Below are 23291 nucleotides of genomic sequence, written 5' to 3'. Positions count from 1 at the left end.
ATGAACACCTTTATATTGTTATCTATTTACATATCTATGTGTAATGCCTCTAAGTAAATATTTATAGTTATCACTATCCAGATTGTATCTACTACGTGTCTTTTTACCTGGCTGTTCCTCCAGCAGAGCAGACTCAGTGTGTCTGCTCTGATTGTGCTCACTTCTGCCTTGTCTGGGGAATGGCCGTGACTGTGCTCACTGGCACCTGAGTCAGAGCCCTGGGCTTATCCTCTGCCTGCCTCAGCCTCCATATTACCAACATTCTCTCATGCCCTGAAGCTCTCCAGGCATTGAGGTTTCACTCAAGACTGGTTTTGTACATACGTCTCCTTTGCCTGCAGCAACCCCTCCCACTTCCTCTGTCAGGCAGTTTCTACCTCTCTATTAAGAAACAACTCAAGGTGCACTTCCTGGGAAAGCTCTTGTGATCTCTTCACTCTCCCATGTGGACTGGAATTGGTACATCTTACTTGTGCTTTCCTAGCACCTGATGAGACGTTCTCTCTTAGAGTCAGCATACTGAATGCAATGTCATCACTTTTCTGCCCACCCTCCTTGACTCGAGACTCTAAGGAGGAGTCTTCCACCAGACCATCTATCTTCCATCCCAGCATCGCTCTCTTGAGTTTCCCTTTTTAAATGTCAAGAGCCCAAGGAACAGAAAGGAACAAAATTATAAACATGGGTTTCAGAGATGTGAAAACATATCTGGCTCAGAGATATTATTTTCATTCTAAAGCGGTCATTTTGTTTCTTCTATGTTGGCATCACTAGTAGGTCACTCTTATTTATTGAATTCTTTTCAGGAGCCAGAGCAAATTCAGAGACTACAGAGCCAACCATTTCTCAGCTGCTCTTGTCCAAGGGACCCTCACTTCAGATATCGATGACACAGGGAGCTTCAAGGGACTCCAGGATTGGAGAAACCGAAACTCAGGAAGTGCCATCAGAAATTCAGGAAGGAATCCTAAGGCCAGTGACAGACCCCCACAAGGAGGCTGGCCCTGGGAATATGAGCCCTAAATGCAATGAGTTGGAGACAGATGACAGTCTTTGCTCAAGGGTTTTACAGGAACAAGTCTCTCCAATAGGTGTTCTCCATGGAAGTGATGCACACGGACAAATTACAGACCCCATGGATCATGCAGAGAAGAACCATTATGAATACAGTGAGCTCAGGAATCAGGATCTTACACAACTTGACTGCATTCGTGCTCGAGTGAAGCCCTATGAGTGCGTACACTGTAGAAAGGCCTTCAGGTCTACATCGGATCTCATGCAGCACCAGCAGATTCACACTGGAGAAAAGCTTTTTGAGTGCAAAGAATGTGGAAAAGCCTTTAAAGATAAGTTCTACCTTACATATCACCAGCAGATTCACACTGGAGAGAAGCCCTATGAGTGCAGTGTTTGTGGAAAGACCTTCACCTTCCAGTCTGTATTTGTCCGACATAGGAGGATCCATACTCAAGAGAAAGCCTTAGAGTGCGAGGCATGTGGAAATGCCTTCAAACACAGGTCCCACCTCATATATCACCAGCGTATTCACACTGGAGAGAAGCCCTGTGAGTGCAATGAATGTGGAAAGACCTTTACCCAAGTCTCATCTTTTTTCCAGCATAATAGTATCCACACTGGAGAAAATTCCTTTGTATGCAAAGACTGTGGAAACACCTTTTCGAATAGGTTTAATTTGAGTCAACACATGAAGATTCACAGTGGAGAGAAGCCCTATGAATGCAGTGAATGTGGGAAAGCTTTTTATCGCAAGTCACACCTCACAGAGCACCGACGGAGTCACACTGGAGAAAAGCCCTATGAATGCAGTAAATGTGGAAAGTCTTTTGCCTACTACTCTGGTTTTGTCCAACATATTTGGATGCACACTGGTGAGAAACCCTTTGAGTGCAAAGAATGTGGGAAAAGCTTTTGCTCCAAGTTTAATTTGAGTCAACACGTGATGATGCACATTGGAAGGAAGCCCCATGAATGCAATAAATGTGGAAAAGCCGTTAACCAACACTCATCTTGTGTTCATCATGGAACCCACACTGGAGAAAAACCCTTTAAATGCAGAGTCTGCGGGAAATCATTTTGCTACATCTCTAGTTTAAAACGACACATGAAGAAGATTCACACTGGAGAGAGAAGTTCTGTGAGTGCATCAAGTGGGGAAAGCTTTCATTCTCAAGTCACACCTCATAAAACACCAGCGGATTCACATGAGATCAGCCAGTAAATGTGGAACAGCCTTCACTTAACACTCATCTTTCATCCAGTATAATAGGATCCTCACTGTAGGAAACTATTTTTTACTACCTTGTGAAATACCAAAATGCCCCTCCATTGCTCTCCTGTTCTCCATGGTTAAGTCCTTGCATTCACCTCTCCTTCACGCTTCCACAGCCTGTTTTCTCCAAGGCTGCTGGCTCCCGACAGGGCTGCATGACGTTTCCTGCTTGGTACAGTTCTCTGAAGCCCAGTCTCTGACACCATAACACCTGGTGTCAAATCCTAACTCTGCTGACTAGGAGCTGTATTGCCCTGTGCAGGATACTAAATCTCACTCTGCCTCAGTTTCTCATTGGTGAAATGGGTAATTTAGTAATGTAGTATTTACTTCACAGGGCTGTTGTGAGAGTAAATGGTTTAATGTATGACAAAACTGAGAGCAGAATCTATGGCTCCCTGAGTGTGTGTGGGTTGGCACTTATGCTCTCTGCTGATGTTGCTGTTCATTATTGATGTCACCATCGTTGTCATCATCATCTATGTCATGTCTGGATTCAAGACCTTTGGAGCAATTTTGTGAAGCTTTGTGGTTAAACAGCGTATATATCAGACAGCCAGACCTAGAGTCCCAACTTGGATCAGCTGCTTACCATTTCCATCTGTTTCAGCAAATCAGATTATTTCCTTGGGCTTCTTTATCTTCATCAACAAGTGGTGCTTTTCAGGAACCTGCATCATATGGATACCATTAGGAACACCTAGAATGAATCACTTTATGCCATTTTATTTAGGATGTAAAAAGACTTTGCTCAATTTAACATTTATACAGGGTGGCATCAGCAAGATAGTGGAATAGGAGGTTCCAGCCCTCATTCTGTCACAGAAACTCCAATTTGACAATGATCCATGCATAAAAATACCTTCTTGAAAGCTCTAGTTTCCAGGTGAGAGGTTATAGCACTCAGGTGGAGCACAGAAAGCAGAAAAGATGCATTCAAGAGGGTAGGATCAACAGTTTGAGTTCACCTGCATCGCACCTTCTTCAGACCTGTTTAGATGAGTGCCAAGGTTGATGTTAAGTCAACAACTATCACAAGAAACAGTATCATTTTATAATAAGGGTCAATTCATCAAGAGAATATAACAGTTGTAAATATATATGCACTCAGCATTAGTGCACCTAAACATATTAAGCAAACTTTGACAGATCTGAAGGGAGAAATAGATAGCAATATAATACATTAATAGTAGACTTTAATACCCCACTTAGAACAATGTACAGATTTTTCGGACAGAAAATCAATAGGTTAACAGTGGATCTGAACTACGCTATTAGACCAGATGGACCTAACAGATGTATACGGAACGTTCCATCCACCAGCAGCAGAATACACGTTCTTCTCAAGCTACATGGAGCATTCTCCAGGATAAATCAAATGCTAGGTCACAAAACAAGACAAATTTAAGAAGAGTGGAATTATTCCCAGTGTCTTTTGCAACCAAAATGGAATGTAACTAGAAATCAATAACAAAAAGAAAATGGAAAAATTTGCAAATAAATCTAAATTCAGCAACGCATTCTTGACCAACCATTGTGTCAAAGAGGAAAGCAAAAGGGAAATTAGAAACTATCTTCAGACAATTGAAAAGGAAAACACAACATAGCAAAACTAATGGGATGCAGTAAAAGCTATACTAAGAGAGATATTTATAGTGATAACTTCCTGCATTGAAAAAAGATTTCAAGGGGCCAGCCCTGTGGTCAGGTGGTTAAAGTTGCAATCTCTCTGCTTCAGCGGCCTGGGTTTGTGGGTTCGGATCCCAGGTGCAGACCTACTCAACAGCCATGCTGTGGCAGCATCCCACATTTCACAGTAGAGGAAGATTGGCACAGATGTTAGCTCAGGGCTAATCTTCCTCAAGCAAAAAAAAAGAGGAGGATTGACAACGAATATTAGCCCAGGGTGAATCTTCCTCACCACCAACAACAACAAAAAAGTGACCTCAAAATAACCTAATAATAGACCTCAAAGAATAGAAAAAGCACAAACTAAGCCCAAAGTTAGAAGAAGATGGAAATAATAAAAGAGTTGGTTCTCTCAAAAGAGAAAGTAAACTTTTAGGTAGGCAAACTAAGAGGAAAAGAGAGAAGACTAAAAATCAGGAAGAGGAGACATTACAAGCAATGCCACAGAATTTTTTTTTTTTAAATCACAAGGGACTATTATAAGCAATTATATGCCAACAAATTAGATAAATTCCTAGAAACATCAACCTACCAAGACTGAATCAAGAAGAAACGAAGCCTCGACAGACAAATAAATAATGAGATTGAATCAGAAATAAACTTCCAAGAAAGAGAAGCCTAGGATCAGATGGTTTCACAGGTGAATTCTATCAAACATTTAAAGAAGAATTAATGCAAATCCTTTGTAAAGTCTTCCAAAAACTAAAAGGATATGGAACACTCCCAAACTCTTTTTATGAGGCCAGCATCATGCTGATACCAAAGCCAGACAAAGACACTAAGAGAAAACTACAGGCCAAGATCGTTGATGCGCATGGATGAAAAGTGCAAATATTTGCAAACTGGATTCAGCAGCACATTAAAAGGATCATAACTATGATCAAGTGGGGTGTATCTTTGGAATGCAAGGATGGTTCAACATATGCGAAACAATGTGATACACTACATTAACAGAATGAAGGATAAAAACAACATGGTCATCTCAATGGATACAGAAAAAGCATCTGACAAAATGCTTCTGGCAAAACACCCTTTCATGATAAAGACCAAACAAGTTAAATATAGAAGAAACTTACCTCAACACAATAAAGATCATAAATGATAAGCCCACAGCTTTCTCAGTGGTGAAAAATTGAAGTTTTCCTCTAAGATCTGGAACTAGACAAGATGGCTACCCTTGCCATTTCTATTCAACATAGTAATGGAAGTCCTAGGCAGAGGAATTAGCTATTAAAAACATTTTTTTTAAGGCATCCAAATAGAAAAGGAAGAAGTAAGGTTATCTGTGTTTGAAGATGACATGCTCTTGTATGTAGAAAACCCTAAAGGCTCCACCAAAAATTTCTTAGAACTAATAAACAAATTCATTAATGTTGCAGGATATAAAATCAGTACAAAAGTCAGTTCCATTTCTTAATGCTAACAACGTATCTCAAAAGTAAGAAAACAATCTTATTTGCAGTAGCATCAAAAATGAATGAAATACTTAGGAATAAACTTAAGAGCTGAAAGCCTTGTAAACTGAAATCTAAAAGACAGTGATGAAAGAAATAAAAGCAGTCCACAAGTCAGTAGCAAAAAAATCCCAGACAACCTAACTTAAAAATGGGCAAATGAACTGAACAGACATTTCTCCAAAGAAGACACAAAAATACCTAACATATGAAAAGGTGCTCAGCATCAGTAATCCTCAGGGAAATGTAAATCAAAACCACAATGAGAAATTGCTTCACACCTGTTGGGATGACTTTTAAGAAAAGGAAAGAACAAATGTTAGTGAGGTTGTGGAGAAAAGAAATTTGCACACTGTTGATGAGAATGTAAGTTGGTGTAGGTGCAATGGAAAAGAGTACGGACGTTCCGCAGAAGAACTAAATATAACTACCATGTGATCCAGCAGTCTCACTTCTAGATACATGTATCTGAAAGAATTGAAAGCAGAACCTTGAGATATCTGTACCCCCATGTTCATAGCAGCACTATCCACAATAGCCAAGACATGCAGGCAGCCTAAGTGTCCGTCAGTGGATGAATGATAAAGAAAATTCGACATGTACATTGTATCATTACTCTGCCTTCATAAAGGAAATCCTGCCATTTGCGATAAAGTGTGTGAACCTGAGGACCTTATGCTTAACTGAAATAAGCCAGATACAGAACCAATACTGTATGATACCACTGATAGGAAGAAATATAAAAACAGAGTGGAATGGTGGTTTCCAGGGCCTGGGCAGAGGGGAAAATTTGTGGTATTAGTCAAAGGGTACAAAGTTTTGGTTTTACAAGATAAATAAGTTCTAGAGATCTCTACAGCACAGTGCATAGTAAACAATACTGTTGTATACTTAGAGATACACTAAAACAGTATATCTTTATGTTAAGTGTTCTTATCACACACAAAAAGAGTAATATGAGGGTAGGGGGGGAATTTTGGAGGTGATAAGTTTATGCCACAGGTTGTGGTGATGGTAAATCGTTGTATGCTTATTTTGGGTTCATCAAATTGTATATATGAATTATATACAGCTTTTTGTATGTAAAAAAAAATTTTTAATAAAGTCATTCTAGTAGTTGTGGAAAAAAAATAGAGATGAAGAACACACTAAGCTCGTACAGTTAGTGAAAGGAAGATTTGAATCTTGGCTGTGTGATACGAGAGCAATTCAGAGTGGTGGCAGACGATATAAAATACTTCCCAGGGAAGGTGTTGCTTTCCCTGAGTCTTAACAAATGAGGATTATCCATAGACACAAAGTTCTATCTTGTCCTCTTAATCATGGGAGGAGGATGCAGCATGTGTCAGGAAATTAAAGTGGAAATGTTAACTGAGGCACCAAGATCTGATGGACACCAGATACCAAAGTGAGTTGTAAGACACAAAATAAAGATATTTATTGGAAATGCCCAATAATCAATTTCACAACTCTTGAGCCTTTCAACCTGGATGTGGACCTAAAAAGAGTTAAGATCTGGAGATAAGAGAGTCTTGAAAGGCAGTTTCATTTGGAGGAAGCAGCATGGTGAGACCCTAACTCTCTTTAAAGGAAGAAGGATACTGTCCTACAACAGACCCATTTTGAGAGTCTGATATATATCCCCTGCTTTCAGGAGAGCAAGATCAATAACAAAGATGAAATGTGGAATTGTGTTGCAGAAATACCTCCATTTGTTTTCATGGTAGGGCAATAAGTTAAAAGTGTTTTCTAAAAAACAGAAAAGACTAATCATGTTCTTAAATGAGGACAACACAGTATGTTAAATATGTCAGTTCTCCAAATTCAGTCTCTTTTTTTTTTTTTTTTGGTGAGGACAATTGGCCTTGAGCTAACAATCTTGCGCTTTTTTTTTCTTCCCAAAGACCCAGTACATAGTTGTATATCCTAGTTATAAGTCATTCCAGTGGTTCATGTGTGATGATGCCACAGGATGGCCTGATGAGCGGTGTGTAGGTCCGTGCTCAGGATCTGAAGCTGTGAACCCTGGGCCGCCAAAGCAGAGAGCGCGAAGTTGACCACTCGGCCATGAGGCTGGACCCCAAGGACTTTTGAGGTGATGAAAATGTTCTGTAGTTGGCTGTAATGGCTGTTGCACATATCTGTGAATATATGGGAACCCAATGACTTGTACACTTTAACTGGGTAAATTGTGTGTTATATGAATTATATCTCAATAAAGTTGTCTTTAAAAGATGGTTCCATTATATGGAGATATAAAAATTTTAAACTGATTTATAGTGTCAAAAAGCATGTCAGTTGTTACCTGCTGCCAAGAAAGGAGAAGAGGATGTAGGTTGACAGCAAATAGATACAAGCAAAATTTAGATTTATCGATGTATTTTATGTTTGATTGTGATGGTGACTGCATGGGTGTGTATATTTGTCAAAATTCATTCATCTATACATATAAATCTTTTTTTTTGCAAATTTTAAATAGAATTCACATAACGTACCTTTTTTCTTTTCAGTTGGCACCTGAGCTAACATCTGTTGCCAATTTTCTTTTTTTTTCTTCTCCTTCTCCCCAAAGCCCCCCAGTACATAGTTGTATATTCTAGTTGTGCGTGCCTCTGGTTGTGCTGTGTGGGACGCCACCTCAACAGGGCTTGATGAGTGGTGCCATGTCTGCGCCCAGGATCCGAACCGGCAAAACCCTGGGCCACCAAAGTGGAGCATGCGAACTTAAGCACTTGGCCACGGGGCCGACCCCAACATGTACCATTTTTAATAGACTGTATTTTTCAGAGGTGTTTTAGGTTTACAGGGAAATCGAGGGAACAGAGTTTACATATACCCCTTCACCTCCAGTTCTCCTATTAAGACGTTGAATTAGGGTGGTGCATTTGTTAAACTGATGAGCCAACATGTTACATTATTACTAACTAAAATCTACAGTTTACATTTGTGGTGTTCTTTTTATGGGTTTTCAAAAATGTGTAATGACATGTTCACCATTACGGTATCACTGCCATAAAAATCCCCGGTGGTGCACCTGTTCATTCCTTCCTCTCTGTCCCGAAACCACTGATCTTTTTACTCTCTTCATAATTTTATTTTTTCCTTAATGTCATATAGTTGGAATCATACACTCAGTATCCTTTTCATATTGGCTTCTTTCACTTAAAAATATGCATTTCGAGGTTCCCCCCTGTCTTTTTGTGGTCAGATAGCTCATTTCTTTCTGACACTTAACATACCACTGTATGGATATACCACAAGTTGAAAATCATCTTGGTTGCTTCCAAGTTTTGTCAGCTATGAATTAAGCTGCTATAAATAGTTGTGTGTGGGCATAAGTTTTCAGCTTGTTTGGATAAATACCAAGGAGCAGAATTGCTAGACCTTATGGTAAGTGTGAGCTTAGTTTTAGAAGAAATTGCAAAACTGTCTTCCAAAGTGGCTGTACCATTTTGCATTCTCACCAGCGATGAATGGAAGTTCTTGCTTCACTTCCCCACCAGCATTTGATTTTGTGAAGGTTTGGATTTTAGTCATTCTACTAGGTGTGTAGTGGTATTTCATGGTAGTTTAATTTGCAATTCCGTAATGACATTTGATGTTGAGCATCTTTTTATATACTTATTTGCCATCTGTATATCTTTGGTGGTGTGTCTGTACAGGTCTTTTGTCCATTTTATAAATGAGTTGTTACTGAATTGTAGTTCTGGTATAGTTTGGCTACCAGTTGTGACAGTTAATTTTATTTGTCAACTTGACTGGGCTAAGGGATACCCAGATAGCTGGTAAAACATTTCTGGGTGTGTCTGTGTGGGTGTTTCTGAAAGAGATTAACATTTGATTCAGTAGACTGAGTGAAGAGATGTGCGCTCACTGATGTGGACAGGCATCATCCAAACCATTGGGTCCTGAATGGAACAAAAGATGAAGGAAGGGTGAAAATTCCATCTCTCTCGCCTCGCTCTCTCCTCAAGCTGGGATGTTCATCTTTTCTTACCTTGGACCTTGGACTCCTGGTTCTCAGGGCTTTGGACTTGGGGACTTTACACCGGTGATTCTCAGGCCTTCCCTTGGCCTCAGACTGTGAGTTAGTCCCTCAGCTCCCCAGGTTCTCAGGCCTTTGGACTCAGACTGACTTGTATCATAGGCTTTCCTGATTCTCCAGCTTACAGACTGTGGGACTTCCCAGCCTCCATAACTGTGAGCCAATTCCTATAGTAAATCTCCTCTTATATATATGTATCTATGTATATCCTATTGGTTTTGTTTCTCCAGGTAGTCCTAATACACCAGTCATTTATCAGATGTGTCTTTTACGAATGTTTTCTCACAGTCTGTGGTATTCGTCACCAAACCCAAGGTCCCCTAGATTTTCTCCTTTGTTATTGTCTTTGAGTTTGATAGTTTTGCATTTTACATTTAGGTCTATGATCCATTTTAAGTTCGTATGGGTGCAAGGTATAACGTCTGTGTCTAGATTCATTTTCTTGCATGTGGTTGTCCAATTATTACAGCACCTTTGTTGAAGACTCTTTTCTCCAGTAAATTGGCTTTAGCCCTTTGTCAAAGATTAGTTGACTATATTTCTATGGGTCTATTTCCTGGCGCTCTGTTCTGCTCCATTGATCCATCTGTCTATTCTTTCGTCAATACCACTCTCTTGATTACTGTAAGTTTATAGTAAATATTGAAGTTGAGTAGTGTCAGTCCTCTAACTTGAATAGGGAGCCATAAAAGTGGACATCTGTACCTTCTTGATTTTAATGAAAAATCATTTAGTTTCTCCCCATTCGGTATGATGGTAGCTATAGGTTCTTTGAGATGGTCTTCATCAAGTTGTGGAGCTTCCTTCTATTACCAGTTTGCTGAGAGTTTTTATCATGAGTGAGTGTTGGATTTTGTCAAATGGTTTTTTTCCTGCACCTATTGATACCATGCTTTTTTCTTTAGCCTGTTGATGGGGTAGATTACATTGATTTTGAATGTTGAAGTAGCCTTTCGTACCTGGAGTAAATGCCACTTGGTTGTTGCTATGGACTAAATGTGTCCGCTCAAATCGCAGGTTAAAGCCCTAATCCCCAGTGTGATAGTATTTAGAGATGGGGCCCCTGGGAGGTAATCAGTTCATGAGAGTGGAGCCTTCATGGTGGGATTAATGACCTTATACGGAGAGACACAAGAAAACTTGCTTCTTCTCTGCTCTCCACCACGTGAGGATACAACAAGACAATGGCCGTCTGCAAACTAGGAAGCAGGCCCTCACCAGACACCGCTTCTGCTGGCACATATCTTGGATCCCCAGCTTCAGAACTATGAGAAATAAATGGATGTTACTTAAGCCGCTCAGACTATAGTAATTTTTTCTAACAGCCCAAACTACGACAGAAATTAAGACAGTTGTGGTGTATAATTCTTTTTATACATTGTTGTAGTGGATGTGCTAGCTAATGTTTTGTTGAAGATTTTTACATCTATGATCATGGGACATAGGGGTCTGTAGTTTTCCCTTCTTATAATGACTTTGGTTTTGATATTAGGGTAATGCTAGCCTCAGACTGAGTTAAAAAGTATTCCCTCTGCTTTTATTTTCTGGAGGAGATTTTAGAAAATTGGTATAATTTCTTCCCTAAATGTTTGGTAGACTACACCAGTGAATCCATATGGGCCTGGTGCTTTCTAGTACGGAAGATTACTAGTGGTTGAATTTCTTTAATAGATATGGACCTATACAGATGATCTGTTTCTCTTTGAGTGAGTTTTGGTAGATCGTGTCTTTCAAGGAATTCATCCAGTTCATCTAGGTTATCAAATTTGTGGGCACAGAGTCTGTTCGTAATACTCCTAAAGATCCTTTTTATTTCTAGCATTTCCTTTTGATTCCTTTTTAGAGTTCCCATCTCTGCTTACATTACCCGTCTGTTCTTGCGTGTTGTTCACTTTTTCCATTAGAGCCCTTGGCACGTTAATCACAGTTATTTTAAATTCCCAGTGTCATAATTACAACATCTCTGCCACATCTAAGTCTAGTTGTGATGCTCGCTTTGTCTCTTCGTCATATGCTTTTTCTTGCTGCATTGTTCCACTCAGGCTGCCATGACAGAATAATACAGATTGGGTGGCATAAGCAAAAATTTATTTTCTCACAGCCCTCTGGGCTGAAAGTCCAAGATCAAGGTGCTGCAGGACTGGTTTTCCTTAGGTCCCCTGCCTTGCTTGCAGATGGCTGTCTTCTTGCTGTGTCCTCACATGGCTCTTCCTCTGTGGACACAAGTTCCTGGTGTCTCTTCCTCTTCTTATAAGGATGTCAGTCTTAGATTAGGGCCCCACCTGTAAGACCTCATTTAACCTTAATTTGTTAGAGGCCCTGTCTCCAAACACAGTCACATTAGGGAGTAGGGCTTCAGCATGTGGATTTTGAAGGACGCAATTCATTCCATAGCATTTGCCTTTCGGCATGTGTGTAATTTTTGTTGGCAGCCAGACATGATGCATTGGGTAATATGAACTCAAGTAAGTAGGCCTTTAGTGTGAGGTTTTAGGTTCGGCTAGGATTCAGACTTTTGACTGTTTGCTGTAGTTACAGGTGTCAGAGCATTCAGTTTCCTCGAGTGTTCTTGTTTGTGCTGTTATTTTTGAGTTTCTCTAGAAATTCCTTGTTAAATGTAGTCTGTGTCTTGCAGGTCTCTCAGCTGTCAACTAAAGTTAGCATAATATTGCTCACTGCTTTGATGTGTTGATAAGGTATTGTGGAGGGGCAGCATTTTATGATATAATTAAATCAGTTTTTTAAGTGAGTCTAACTCCCTGGGCTGTGACCTTCAGAAGAATTTCTTAGCCTTTTCTTCCGTCTTATGTGAGATAGGAAGGCCAGAGGGAGCTGAATTGTCTAATTGCCCTTCAGATTAGGATGTGGTAGTTTCTCTTGCAGGCATGCTTTTGTTATGTATGTTGTATTTCAAAATGCTTATGTTTCCCTTAGTGTGTTCCAAAATGGCTATTTTTCCCCTCTCCCTGCCAGAAACGCCAGAGGATTTCTCTTGTCTTCACCATAAGAATCTGGTGGGTCTCCTAGAGTTAAATCTCCTGGAAGTAGGGGGGATACCCATAAGAAAGGGCTTCCAGGAGTTTCTAAGTCTCAAGGTTATCCACCCTCAACTTCCAGCAATTTTTCAGTTACTGTTATGTGTGACCGCCAGTTTCTGGCTCCACAGTCTCCTGCTCCTGGTAAGCTGATACTCAGTATTTGCCTGTCTCTCCAGTTTCACAGTGTTGTTTTGCCCTGTTGAATTTCATTTTGTTCAACGTTTTGTTATGAAAATGAGAGAGATGACTTCCAAGCTCTTTACATGTGGAGTGAAAACCAGATATCTAGATACATATTTTTAATTTTGTGGTGATTGTGAGTGATTACCAAATAAATCTAGTTAACATCCATCACCACACGTAGTTACAAATTTATTTTCTTGTGATGAGAACTTTAAGATCCACTCTCTTACCAACTTACAAATATACAGTACAGTATTAACTATAGTCACCATGCTGTACATTACATCCCCATGACTCATTTATTTTATAATTGAGCATTTGTACTGATGGAGTTCAAGGCAGGCTGCCCCAAGATGTGCCACTCTGGTAAGGTGGATTATTTTAAGCTGCAGACAGTAAAGGTTCAGAAGACTCAGGAAGAATATTTGGCCTTCTCCCAGGTTGCCTAAATAATTTAAGATAGAAGGCCTGGTCCAGGGAGGAGCTAATACCACAAGATAATTATAGTATAATGTAAAATAGATGTGATAAGAAAGACACCAACATGCCCATCTTACCAAAATTCTGTCTCTTGGGCCATGTTCTCTATAGGTGGCCCAGCAAACAGTTGTCTAACAAACGTTTGCTTTTCCATCTCCATGTGAATGCCTTCCTCCCCTTTGAAGTCCCAAAGTGTTACCCCCAACATCCTCCTTTGTCTTTAGCTGAAGATGGTATTTAAGGTGGTGTCTTTGGCCATTTGGCGAGTTGCTCAGTTTTCCTGGATTTCTCCCATGTATACATGTTGTTGAACTTGGTTTGATTTTCTCCTGCTAACCTGCCTTTTTAATTATTTGACCAGCCATAAGAAGCAGAGGGAAGGAGTTGGGGGGGAATTCTCCTTCTTCCCCTACAGTACCTTTTGGCCACCTTCACCCATTTTGCCCACCCCCACCCCCTGCCTCTGGAAACCACCAATCTGTTCTCTGTATCTGTGAGTTTGGTGGGGGTTTTTTTGGTGGGGGGGGGGAGGATTACATAACATATATGTGAGATCAACTGGTATTTGTCTTTCTCTGTCTGACTTATTTTACTTAAAGCCTCTAGGTTCCATCCATGTTCACAGATGGCATGATTTCCCTGGTTATGGCTGAATGATATTCCATTGTATATATGTACCATATTTTCTTTATCCATTCATCCATTGATGGACACTTGTGTTGCTTCCATGTCTTAGCTACTGTAAATAATGCTGCAAAGGACATGGAGGTTGACAAGAGATTTTCACATATTGAGGTATATGGGGTAACTATTCAGGTTCACAACTGACTTGGCTTGAACTAAAAAGCCTCACTTGTGGCCTGTCAAACTTACGTTGTACATCTGCTTAACCACTAAAGAATGCACTCTCGTAAGGTAAGAATGCATAATTCTCCTGCCCTATTGGTAACACTCTATGGGTAACTCCTGGATTAGTCCCTTTCCCTACACCAGGGTCATGTTGACCTGCTAATTTGCACCTAAATACCTCTGAAACTTTAATGAAAATGTATCCTGGGTGTGTTTAATGTATGTTCTTTGTTCTAAAAAGATATGACTTTATTGAGAACCATGCTTCTCTAGAATGCTTTCTAAGGCTTTGGGTTATAATCCTCACTTTGCCTCAAGTAAAACTCACCTCATTTCTCTTATCTATAGAATGGTTCTTGGTTATTTTGCATCAACAGGGTGCATATATCTTTTCAAGTTAGTGTTTTTGTTTCCTTCAGATAAATACCGAGAAGTGGAATTGCTTGATCATATGTTAGTTCTATTTTTAATTTTTTGATGACCCTCCATACTATTTTCCATAATGGCTGCTCCAATTTACCTACCCACCAACAGTGAATAAGGGTTCCTTTTTCTCCACACCCTTGCCAACACTTGTTATTTCTTGTCTTTTTGATAACATTCTGAACAGGCATGAGGTGATTTCTCCTTGCAATTTTGATTTGTATGTCCCTGATGATTATTGATGTTGAGCATTTTTTCCTGTATCTGTTGGCCATCTGTATGCCTTCTTTGGAAAAATGTTCAGATCCCCCCCTCCTTTTTTTTGGGGGGGGGGAGTGTTGAGGAAGATTCACCCTGAGCTAACATCTGTGTCAGTCTTCCTCTATTTTGTATGTCGGTCACTACCACAGCATGGCTGATGAGTGGTGTAGGTCCACGCCCAGGATCCAAACCCACACACCTGGCCACCAAACTGAAGCATGATGAACTCAACCACTAGGCCACAGGGCTGGCCCATCCTCTGCCCATTTTATAATTGTATTGTTCATTTGTTTTTGCTATAAAGTTGTATGAGTTCTTTATATATTTTGTATATAAACCCCTTATCAGATGTAAGATTTGCCAATATTTTCTCCCATTCAGTAGGCTTCCCTTTCATTTTGTTAATTGTTTCCTGTGCTGTGCAGAAGCTCTTTATTTTGATGTATCTCACTGGTTGATTTTTGGCTTTTGTTGCCTTTGCTTTTAGTGTCAAATCCAAAAAATCATTGCCAAAACTGATGTCAAGGAGCTTACTTACTGCTCATGTTGCTTCTAGTTTTATGGTTTCAGGTCTTACATTGTAGTCTCTTAGGAGCTTGTGTATTTCTGTGGTATCAATTATAATATTTCCTCTTCTGTTTAAGAGTCCTCTCCCTTTTTTTCTCGGTGAGTCTAGCTAAAAGTTTTCTGTTTTCTATATCATTTCAGAAATTCAGCTCTTTGTTTCATTGATCTTTTCCATTATCTTTTTATTCTCTTTTTCATCTAAAAGTTTTCTGTTTTCTATATCATTTCAGAAATTCAGCTCTTTGTTTCATTGATCTTTTCCATTATCTTTTTATTCTCTTTTTCATCACTCACATCTTTATTTCATTCCTCCTACTACCTTTGGGCTTTGTTCTTTCTCTAGTTCTTTGAGGTGTAAAGTTAGGTTGTTTATTGAGATCTTTCTTGTTTCTTGATGTGAGCATTTATTGTTATGAACTTCCCTCGTAGGACTGCATGTCTGTTAATGTTTGCTTTATATATTTAAGTGCTCTCATGTCAGGTGCATAAATCTTTTCAAATATTATGTCTCTTTGTTGGAGTGACCACTTTATCCTTATGTAATTACCTTCTTTGTCTCTTAGTATGTTTGTGTCTTAAAGTTTTGTCAGATCAAAGAATAGCTCCCTCAGCTTTCTTTTGGTTTCCATTTATGGAATATCTTCTTCTACCTCTTCACTTTCAGTTTGTGTCCTTACATCTGAAGTGAGTCTCTTGTAGGCAGCATATAGAAGGGTGGTTTTTATTTTTATCCATCCAGCCACTCCATGTCTTTTGATTGGAGAATTTAGTCTATTTACATTTAAAGTAAATATTGCTAGGTATATATTTATTTCCATTTTGTTAATTGTTTTCTGGCTGATTTGTAATGCCTTTGTTCCTTTCTGCTTCTCTTGCTCTCTTCCTCTGTGATTTGATGACTTTCTGTAGTTGTGTACAGAGATTCCTTTCTCTTTCTCTTTTGCGTATCTACTACAGGTTTTTGCTTTGTGGTTACCATGAAGCTTAGATAAAACAACTTATACTTATAACAGTCTATTGTAAAGTTGATAACAACTTAAGTTTGAATGTGTTCTAAAGCTCTATATTTTTACTCCTTCCCCGATGTTTTATGTTTTTTGATGTCACAATTTACATCTTTTTATGTTGTATATCCATTAACAAATTATTGTAGTTATAGCTGTTCTTACTACTTTTGTTTTTTAACTCTTAGACTAGCTTTATAAGTGATTAACCCACTACCTTTACATTATCCTAAATATTACTATATATTTTCCTTTACCAGTGAGATTTACACTTTGATATATTTAACTGTTACTATTAGTGCCCTGTCATTTTAGCTTAACGAAGTCCCTTTATCATTTCTTCTAATGCCAGTCTGGTGGTGATGAACTCTATCTTTTGCTTGCAAAACTCTTCATCTTTACTTCAATTCTGAAGGACAACTTTTCCAGGTAGAATATCCTTGGTTAGCAGGGTTTTTTTCTTTCAGGACTTTGAATATATTGTGCTACTCCCTCTGGCCTACAGTTTCTGATGAAAAAAATCTGCTAATAGTCTTATGAGGGTGCCTTATTAACAAGTTATTTTTCTCTTGCTGCTTTTAATATTCTCTCTGGGGTCTTTAACTTTTGGCACTTTAATTATAATGTGTCCTGGTGTGGGTGTCTTTGGGTTCATCTTATTTGGAACTCCATGTGCTTCCTGGATCTGGATGTATGTTTCCTTCCCCTGGTTAGGGGAGTTTTCAGCCACTATTACTTCAAATAAGTTTTCTGCCCCTTTCTTATCCTTTTGGGATCCCAATAATGCAGATGATCTACTTGATGTCATCCCATAAGTTTCTTAAGTTATCTTCACTGTTTTTCATTCAGTTTTCTTTTTGCTGATCTGATCAGGTGAGTTCCATTGCTCTGTCTTTGAGTTCACTGTTCCTTTCTCTTGCTTCATCTAGTCTGCTGTTGAATCCCCCTACTGTCTTTTTTCAGTTCAGTTATTGTATTTTTCGGCTCTGTAACTTCTATTTGGTACTTTTTTTTTGGCAGGGAAAGATCTGCCTAGAGCTAACATCTAGTGCCAATCTTCCTTTTTTTTCCCCTCCCCAAAGCCCCAGTACATAGTTGTATATCCTAGTTGTCAGTCAGTCTAATTCTTTGATGTGAGCTGCCACCACAACATGGCAACTGACAGATTGGTGGTGTGGTTCTGTGACTGGGAAGCGAACCTGGACTGCTGAAGTGGTGAGCACCAAATTGTAACCACTAGGCCATCAAGGCTGCATCTCATTGGTACTTTCTTATGTTTTCTATAACGGACAGGCTTCTGGTTTGGCACACATCAAGGGGCCTACCGAGGTCGTCTTTGGGATTGGAGGCCAGTGGACATCATCTTTGTGCTCTCCCTCTGCCTCACTCCAGCTCACCAGTTGAAATTCTCACTTTTGTTTATCCTTTCTTCTGAGCTCAGTGATCATCTTTATGACCCTTATTTTGAACTCTTTGTCATGTAAATAACTTATCTACATTTTGTTAAGGTCTTTTTATGAGGTTTTACCTTGTTCTTTCATTTGGAACATATTCCTCTATTTCTTCATTTTCCTTGTCTCTCTGTGTTGGTTACTGCATTAGATAAAATAGCCACTTCTCCCAGTCTTGAAGGAGTGGCCTCATGTAAGAGATGAACCTTATTCACTTCTGGTCTAGTTCTTGGTTGTCTCTCAAACCTTTGTGATTGCCCAGGCAGCTTACTGCTTTATTTTTAATGGCTCCCAGTAGTTGAGGGGGTGCCAAGACCTGTCAGAACTCCAAAGGGGAGGATCTCAGTCAGCACCTAGATTCAGGCTGATTGGAAGCCAGAACCCCAGGCAGCAGCTTTTAAAGTATGGAAATAAACCTCTTTCAAGGATATCTTGGGAAATGAGTGATTCTGTCTGGGCCCTCTGCACTGACCTTGGGGTGAAAGCCACTTAAGAATTATTTCTTTGCTACCATCCTGTTGAACTCATGAACACAAGCCCCACTGGCCACCAGAGCCAGGCAATCAAGAGGCATCCCCTGGATGACAGCCACAAAAAATGGGGCACCAGATGGGTACAAGCTCTCCTCCAGGAAATACTAGCATTGTGGAGTGCAGCAGAGGGACAGCATAAACACAGCATCCATCCTTCAAGGTCTCTGGTAGGATTACAGTCAGCCCTTAGATGTGTGTTTAATTAGAAGCTTGCCCCTTATGCCACAATAGGAAGATAAGCTAACAGGCCTCTTTCACAAAGACTGGGCTTCTCAGTCTGTTGCTTCTCTGCTGTGCCCTAGAGGTGGTAGCTGGTTAAGAACTCTCTCTCTCTCTTTGTTATAGTCCTATGAGACCTGCGAGCATAAGCCCCATGGGTACCAGTGCCAGGCATTCTAGAAGTGTCTTCTGGGCTGCAGTCGCAAAAATCAGGGCACCAGGTGTACGTACAAGTTCCTTTCCAGGAGACATTGGTGAGCTGGAGTGAGGCAGGGGGAGAGCATAAACATGATATGTCCACTGGCCTTCATTCCTGAAGACCACCTCAGTAGGCCCCTAGATCTGTGCCAAACCAGAAGCCTGCCCCTCAGACCAAAGCTCCAGGACAAGAAAATAGTCCTCTTTCACAGAAAGACAGGATGCGTTTCAGTTGAATCTCTGTGCTGTATCCTAGAGGTAGTAGCTAGTAAGTAACTCTTTTCATTTGTTAACAGCACTTTGTGGGTCCTACATGACCCACGACTGTGAGCCCAGCTGGCCACCAGAGCCAGGCAATCTAGAGGTGTCCTCTGGGCAGCTACAAAAATAAGCGTACAGGATGAGGGTACAACCTCCTTTCCAGGAGATACCAGTAAGCTGAGCAAGGCAGAAGGAGAGTGCAAAGATGGTGTCCATGGGCCTCCATCTTACAGAGTATTTCGGTAGGCCCCTAGAAGTGTGTAAAATTAGATGCCTGCTCCCCAGGTCAATGCTTCAAGATAAGCAAAAGATCTCTTCATAGAAAGACTGGGCACTTTTCAGCCAGCTGCTTCTGCCAGGGGCCCTGGGGTGGGTAAGTACGCACACACAAGCCATTTAAAGCCATTTAAAAACTGTTTCTCAGTTCCCTATAGCATTGAGGGTCTCATGGACGCAAGCCCCAATGGCTTTCAAAGTTAGAGGTTTTGGGGCTCACCTCTCAGGTGCATGTCTTATAAGTTGGGGTGTCAGATGTGTGGTTCAAACCTTTCTCTTAAGGAGCAGCTCAGGGTTTTGTATTCCCTCCCAATTGTGGGTCACCATGCCGGGGGTGGGGTTTATGGTGAGACTGTGCCTCAGACTCTCTCACCTGCTTTGATGTGGATTTTTTTCTTATTTCTCCATCACTCAGGTACTTGGTTTTTCCCCCCAGAGGAAGTTGTTCCATATGCAGCTGTAGAGGTGAGGAGGTGAGTTCAGGATCCTCCATGTTGCCATCTTGAACCACCCCAGATATATTTTTTAATATATATTTATCATTATTTATTTCTCATCCCAATCCAAATCTCAGCATGTTTTATTAGAAATTGGCAAGTAGATTCTAAAACATTGAAATTTTCTGCTGAAGGAAAAACTCTTAAGAGAATGAAAAAAAAAAGCCATAGGCTAAAAGACTATATTGGCAAATCTCATGTAATTAGGGACTTGAATCTAGAATTTATTAAGAATTCTCAAAACTCAATAATGTAACAAATTTTAATGGGCAAATGATTGGAACACATGCTTAACCAAAGAAAATAGAGGGGTGGCATTAAGCACATGTAAAAAGCCTAAACAATATCAGTCATTAGGGAAATACAAATTGAAGTCAGAGAGAAATACCACAACGCCCCTAACGAGAATGCTAAAATTAAAAAGACACCATATTAAGTGCTGATGAGAATACGGAGCAACAAAAATTCTTATACACTGCTGGTGGGAATGTAAAATGGTATAACCAGTTTGGAATAGTTTGTCAGTTCATAAAACCATACACATCCACTTACCCTTTGACTCAGTGTATTTACTATGTTTTTTATTTTCTGTATTTTTTGACATCTTCAAAAGCTGGCTGGGCAGTGAGACATCACCTCTCCCAGGGCTATCCCGTTCTTGAGGTAGCAAAGGGTTTAGCCAGGAGCACATCTCATCTAGAAACCAACCAATCTGAGTCTATATCCCTAACTCCTTATTTAACTCTCATACATCAAGCCAATATTTCCCCTGCCCTAAATCATCCCAGGGCCATGTCACACAAAGACCAATCCTATAGTCCAAAACCCACTGGAAGTATTCAAACTAGTCAATCCTAAACTCTGCCCTGCCTTGCTTCTCCCGTGGAACCCTGAATAACGGCTGTGGTCCATGGCTTCCCCTCACTCTTCTGTGCCTCCTGACACCAACACTGGAGCCCTCCATGTGGCTCTGTCTGGCATAGCATGCCACCTTCCTCTGGGAAATGTAAGTTATAAATTCTTTCAAGAATGTTGGCACTCAGTCACCTTCATAAATTAAAATGCCATGGGTCTAACTGATACACTCAAGACTTTACTGCAAAGTATTGACCCAGGAGAAAGACTAGTACATGAATGTTCATAGCACAGTTAATTTCTAATAGCTCCAAACTAGAATAAATCCAAATGTCCATAAAAAGATGAACAGAAAACAAATTATGGTGTATCCATACAAGTGAATACTCTGAGGTATCATACGTGGGACATGGAGGAATCTGAAAATAATTACACTGTATGGGGGACAAAAGGGCAATAGTGAGTAAACATTTTGTTATTCCATTTACATAAAATTCTAGAAAATGATGTGTAGTGCAAGACAGTAAATCAATGGTCATGGGAATGGGGAGCCAAAGAGGGAGGGAAGGAGGGATTATAAAGAGGGAATGAGGTCACTTTGAGGGTGATGGATATGTTTGATATCATTGTCATGATGGTTTCATGGGCATATACATAAGATGAAACATCACAATTTACACTTTAAATATGCATAGTTTACTGCACATCAATTATATCTCAATAGAGCTCTTAAAAATGGTTCTACATAAAAAGCTGCATCTCCTGCTTCTCTTCAAAGCTGTTAGATTTGACAGACATGTTGACTGTTACTATCCTCATCCCTCTGGTGCAGCAGCCCTCCTTCAATGGAAGGAAAGGCTAGAGAGGAATAAAGGTTGTGAGTCACAGAAGTCACATCCTTGGACTACAATCTCTTCTTCTTTCAGTCTCCATCTTCTTGCCTGTGTAACAGTGCCTTTGTGGTACATAGCTAAAGTAGCCCAAGAAATCTAGAAAACTTTAAGATTGTTTGCTCTGCCGGTGACCTTGTCTAAAGGAGATTTAAATCTAAAAGTCCTAAGAATATCTGTACATGCTTGTCCGTCACAACTATAGTGACCAGAATATTTCTGGAAGCACCTTTAGAAGGGTCACATTCTCTTTAGTTTGCTGCCTCCAGCTCTCTTATTAATCACATCCAGGGTGTGAATGTAATTACAGTGGCCTCCAATGACCTTAGACCACTCGTGATTTCCTCCAGGGAAGCAGGGAGTACAGACGTCTGCCTTCCCTGAGCACATCAGGTAACCTGATGCACATCTGCCGGCCGGCAGAAGTGAGATGGCTTCTGCCACAGGTACTGGCAGTGATTTAATTCAGGCAAAGGCCTTCCGCAGGTCAGAAAGTGCAATGCAGGTCCCGAAAGCTTCCTACGTACCCAGGAGTCACAGGGAATCTCTCCAGTGTGGATGTTCAGATGTATGACATACAAGTCTTGTTTTATGGCTACTTCACAAAGGGTACCCTCAGAACTTCCTGGTGTCACTCATGTTGACCAAGCAAATAGCACCTAACCTGCACTCCAAAGGCCTTTCTCCAGTTTTAACCTTCTGGTACCAAATGAGGGAAGGCCATTAGCTTAAGTGTCCCACATTCACTGCACTTTAAGTCTTTTCTACAAGTGACTTCTCTGATGTTTAATCAGGCTGGACTTGTGGCTAAATAATTTCCCACATTTGCTGCACTCATAAGGCCTTTCACCAGTGTGAACTCTCTGGTGTATCATGAGGCTGGAATTTTGGCTAAAAAATTTCCCACATTTCATGCATTCATGTGGCTTTTCGCCAGTGTGAACTCTCTGATGTGAAACAAGACCAGAGCTTTGCCTAAAGAATTTCCCACATTCACTGCACTTATGAGGCCTTTCTCCAGTGTGGATTCTCTGGTGCAGAACAAGTGTGATTTTGCGCCTAAAGGATTTTCCACATTCACTACAATTAAAAGGTGTTGCCCCAGTGTGAATTCTCTAGTGTTCAATAAGGATAGAGCTTTGCCTAAAGAATTTCCCACATTCACTGCATTCATAAGGTCTTTCTGTAGTGTGAATTCTCTGGTGCTGAACAAGTCTGCATTTCTTGCTGAAGGCTTTACCACATTCACTACACTCAGGAGCTCTTTCTCCAGCATGCATCCTCTGATGTTGAACAAGTCTCTTTTTGTAGCTAAAGGCTTCCCCACATTCGCTGCATTCATAAGGCCTTGCTGTGGTATGAATTCTATGGTGTACATAAAGACGAGTTATGGCTAAACAATTTCCCACATTCACTGCACACATAAGGCCTTTCTCCAGTGTGAACTCTCTGGTGTTGAACAAGCATGGGTTTGTTGTTAAAGGCTTTCCCACATTTGTCACATTCATAGGGCCTTTCTCCAGCTTGAATTTTTTTATGCCGAACAAGGTGGGTGTTTCTGCTCTAAGTTTTGCCACATTCAATGCACTCATAAGGCCTCTCTCCAATGTGAACTTTCTTGTGCCGAACAAGGTTGGAGTTTTTGCTGTAGGCTTTCCCACATTCACTGCACCCATAAAGCCTTACACCCATGTGAACTCTGTGGTGGACAATAAGACTAGAATTATAGTGAAAGAATTTCCCACATTCAATGCACTCATAAGGTCTTTCCCCAGCATGAATTCTCTGGTGCTCGATGAGACTATTTTTGCAGCTAAAGGTGTTCCCA

At 40.3% G+C, this 23291-nt stretch overlaps 1 protein-coding gene and 1 pseudogene across 1 annotated transcript in view; one reads left to right on the top strand and one right to left on the bottom strand.

Moving 5' to 3' along the window:
- LOC106829208 (zinc finger protein 543-like) overlaps positions 1-7666 on the top strand; it is a 25929-nt gene extending 18263 nt beyond the window's left edge. Inside the window, exon 3 of the mRNA XM_014838194.3 lies at positions 807-7666. Within this exon, the coding sequence (XP_014693680.3) occupies positions 807-2239 (1433 nt within the window). The 3' untranslated portion in view covers positions 2240-7666. The remainder of the gene's footprint in view (positions 1-806) is intronic.
- LOC139042211 (zinc finger protein 773-like) lies at positions 2631-23291 on the bottom strand (annotated as a pseudogene).

The sequence above is a fragment of the Equus asinus genome, chromosome 26 (genome assembly GCF_041296235.1).
Source record: "Equus asinus isolate D_3611 breed Donkey chromosome 26, EquAss-T2T_v2, whole genome shotgun sequence".
Taxonomy (NCBI): domain Eukaryota; kingdom Metazoa; phylum Chordata; class Mammalia; order Perissodactyla; family Equidae; genus Equus; species Equus asinus.
This window is presented reverse-complemented; position numbering and strand designations above follow the sequence as displayed.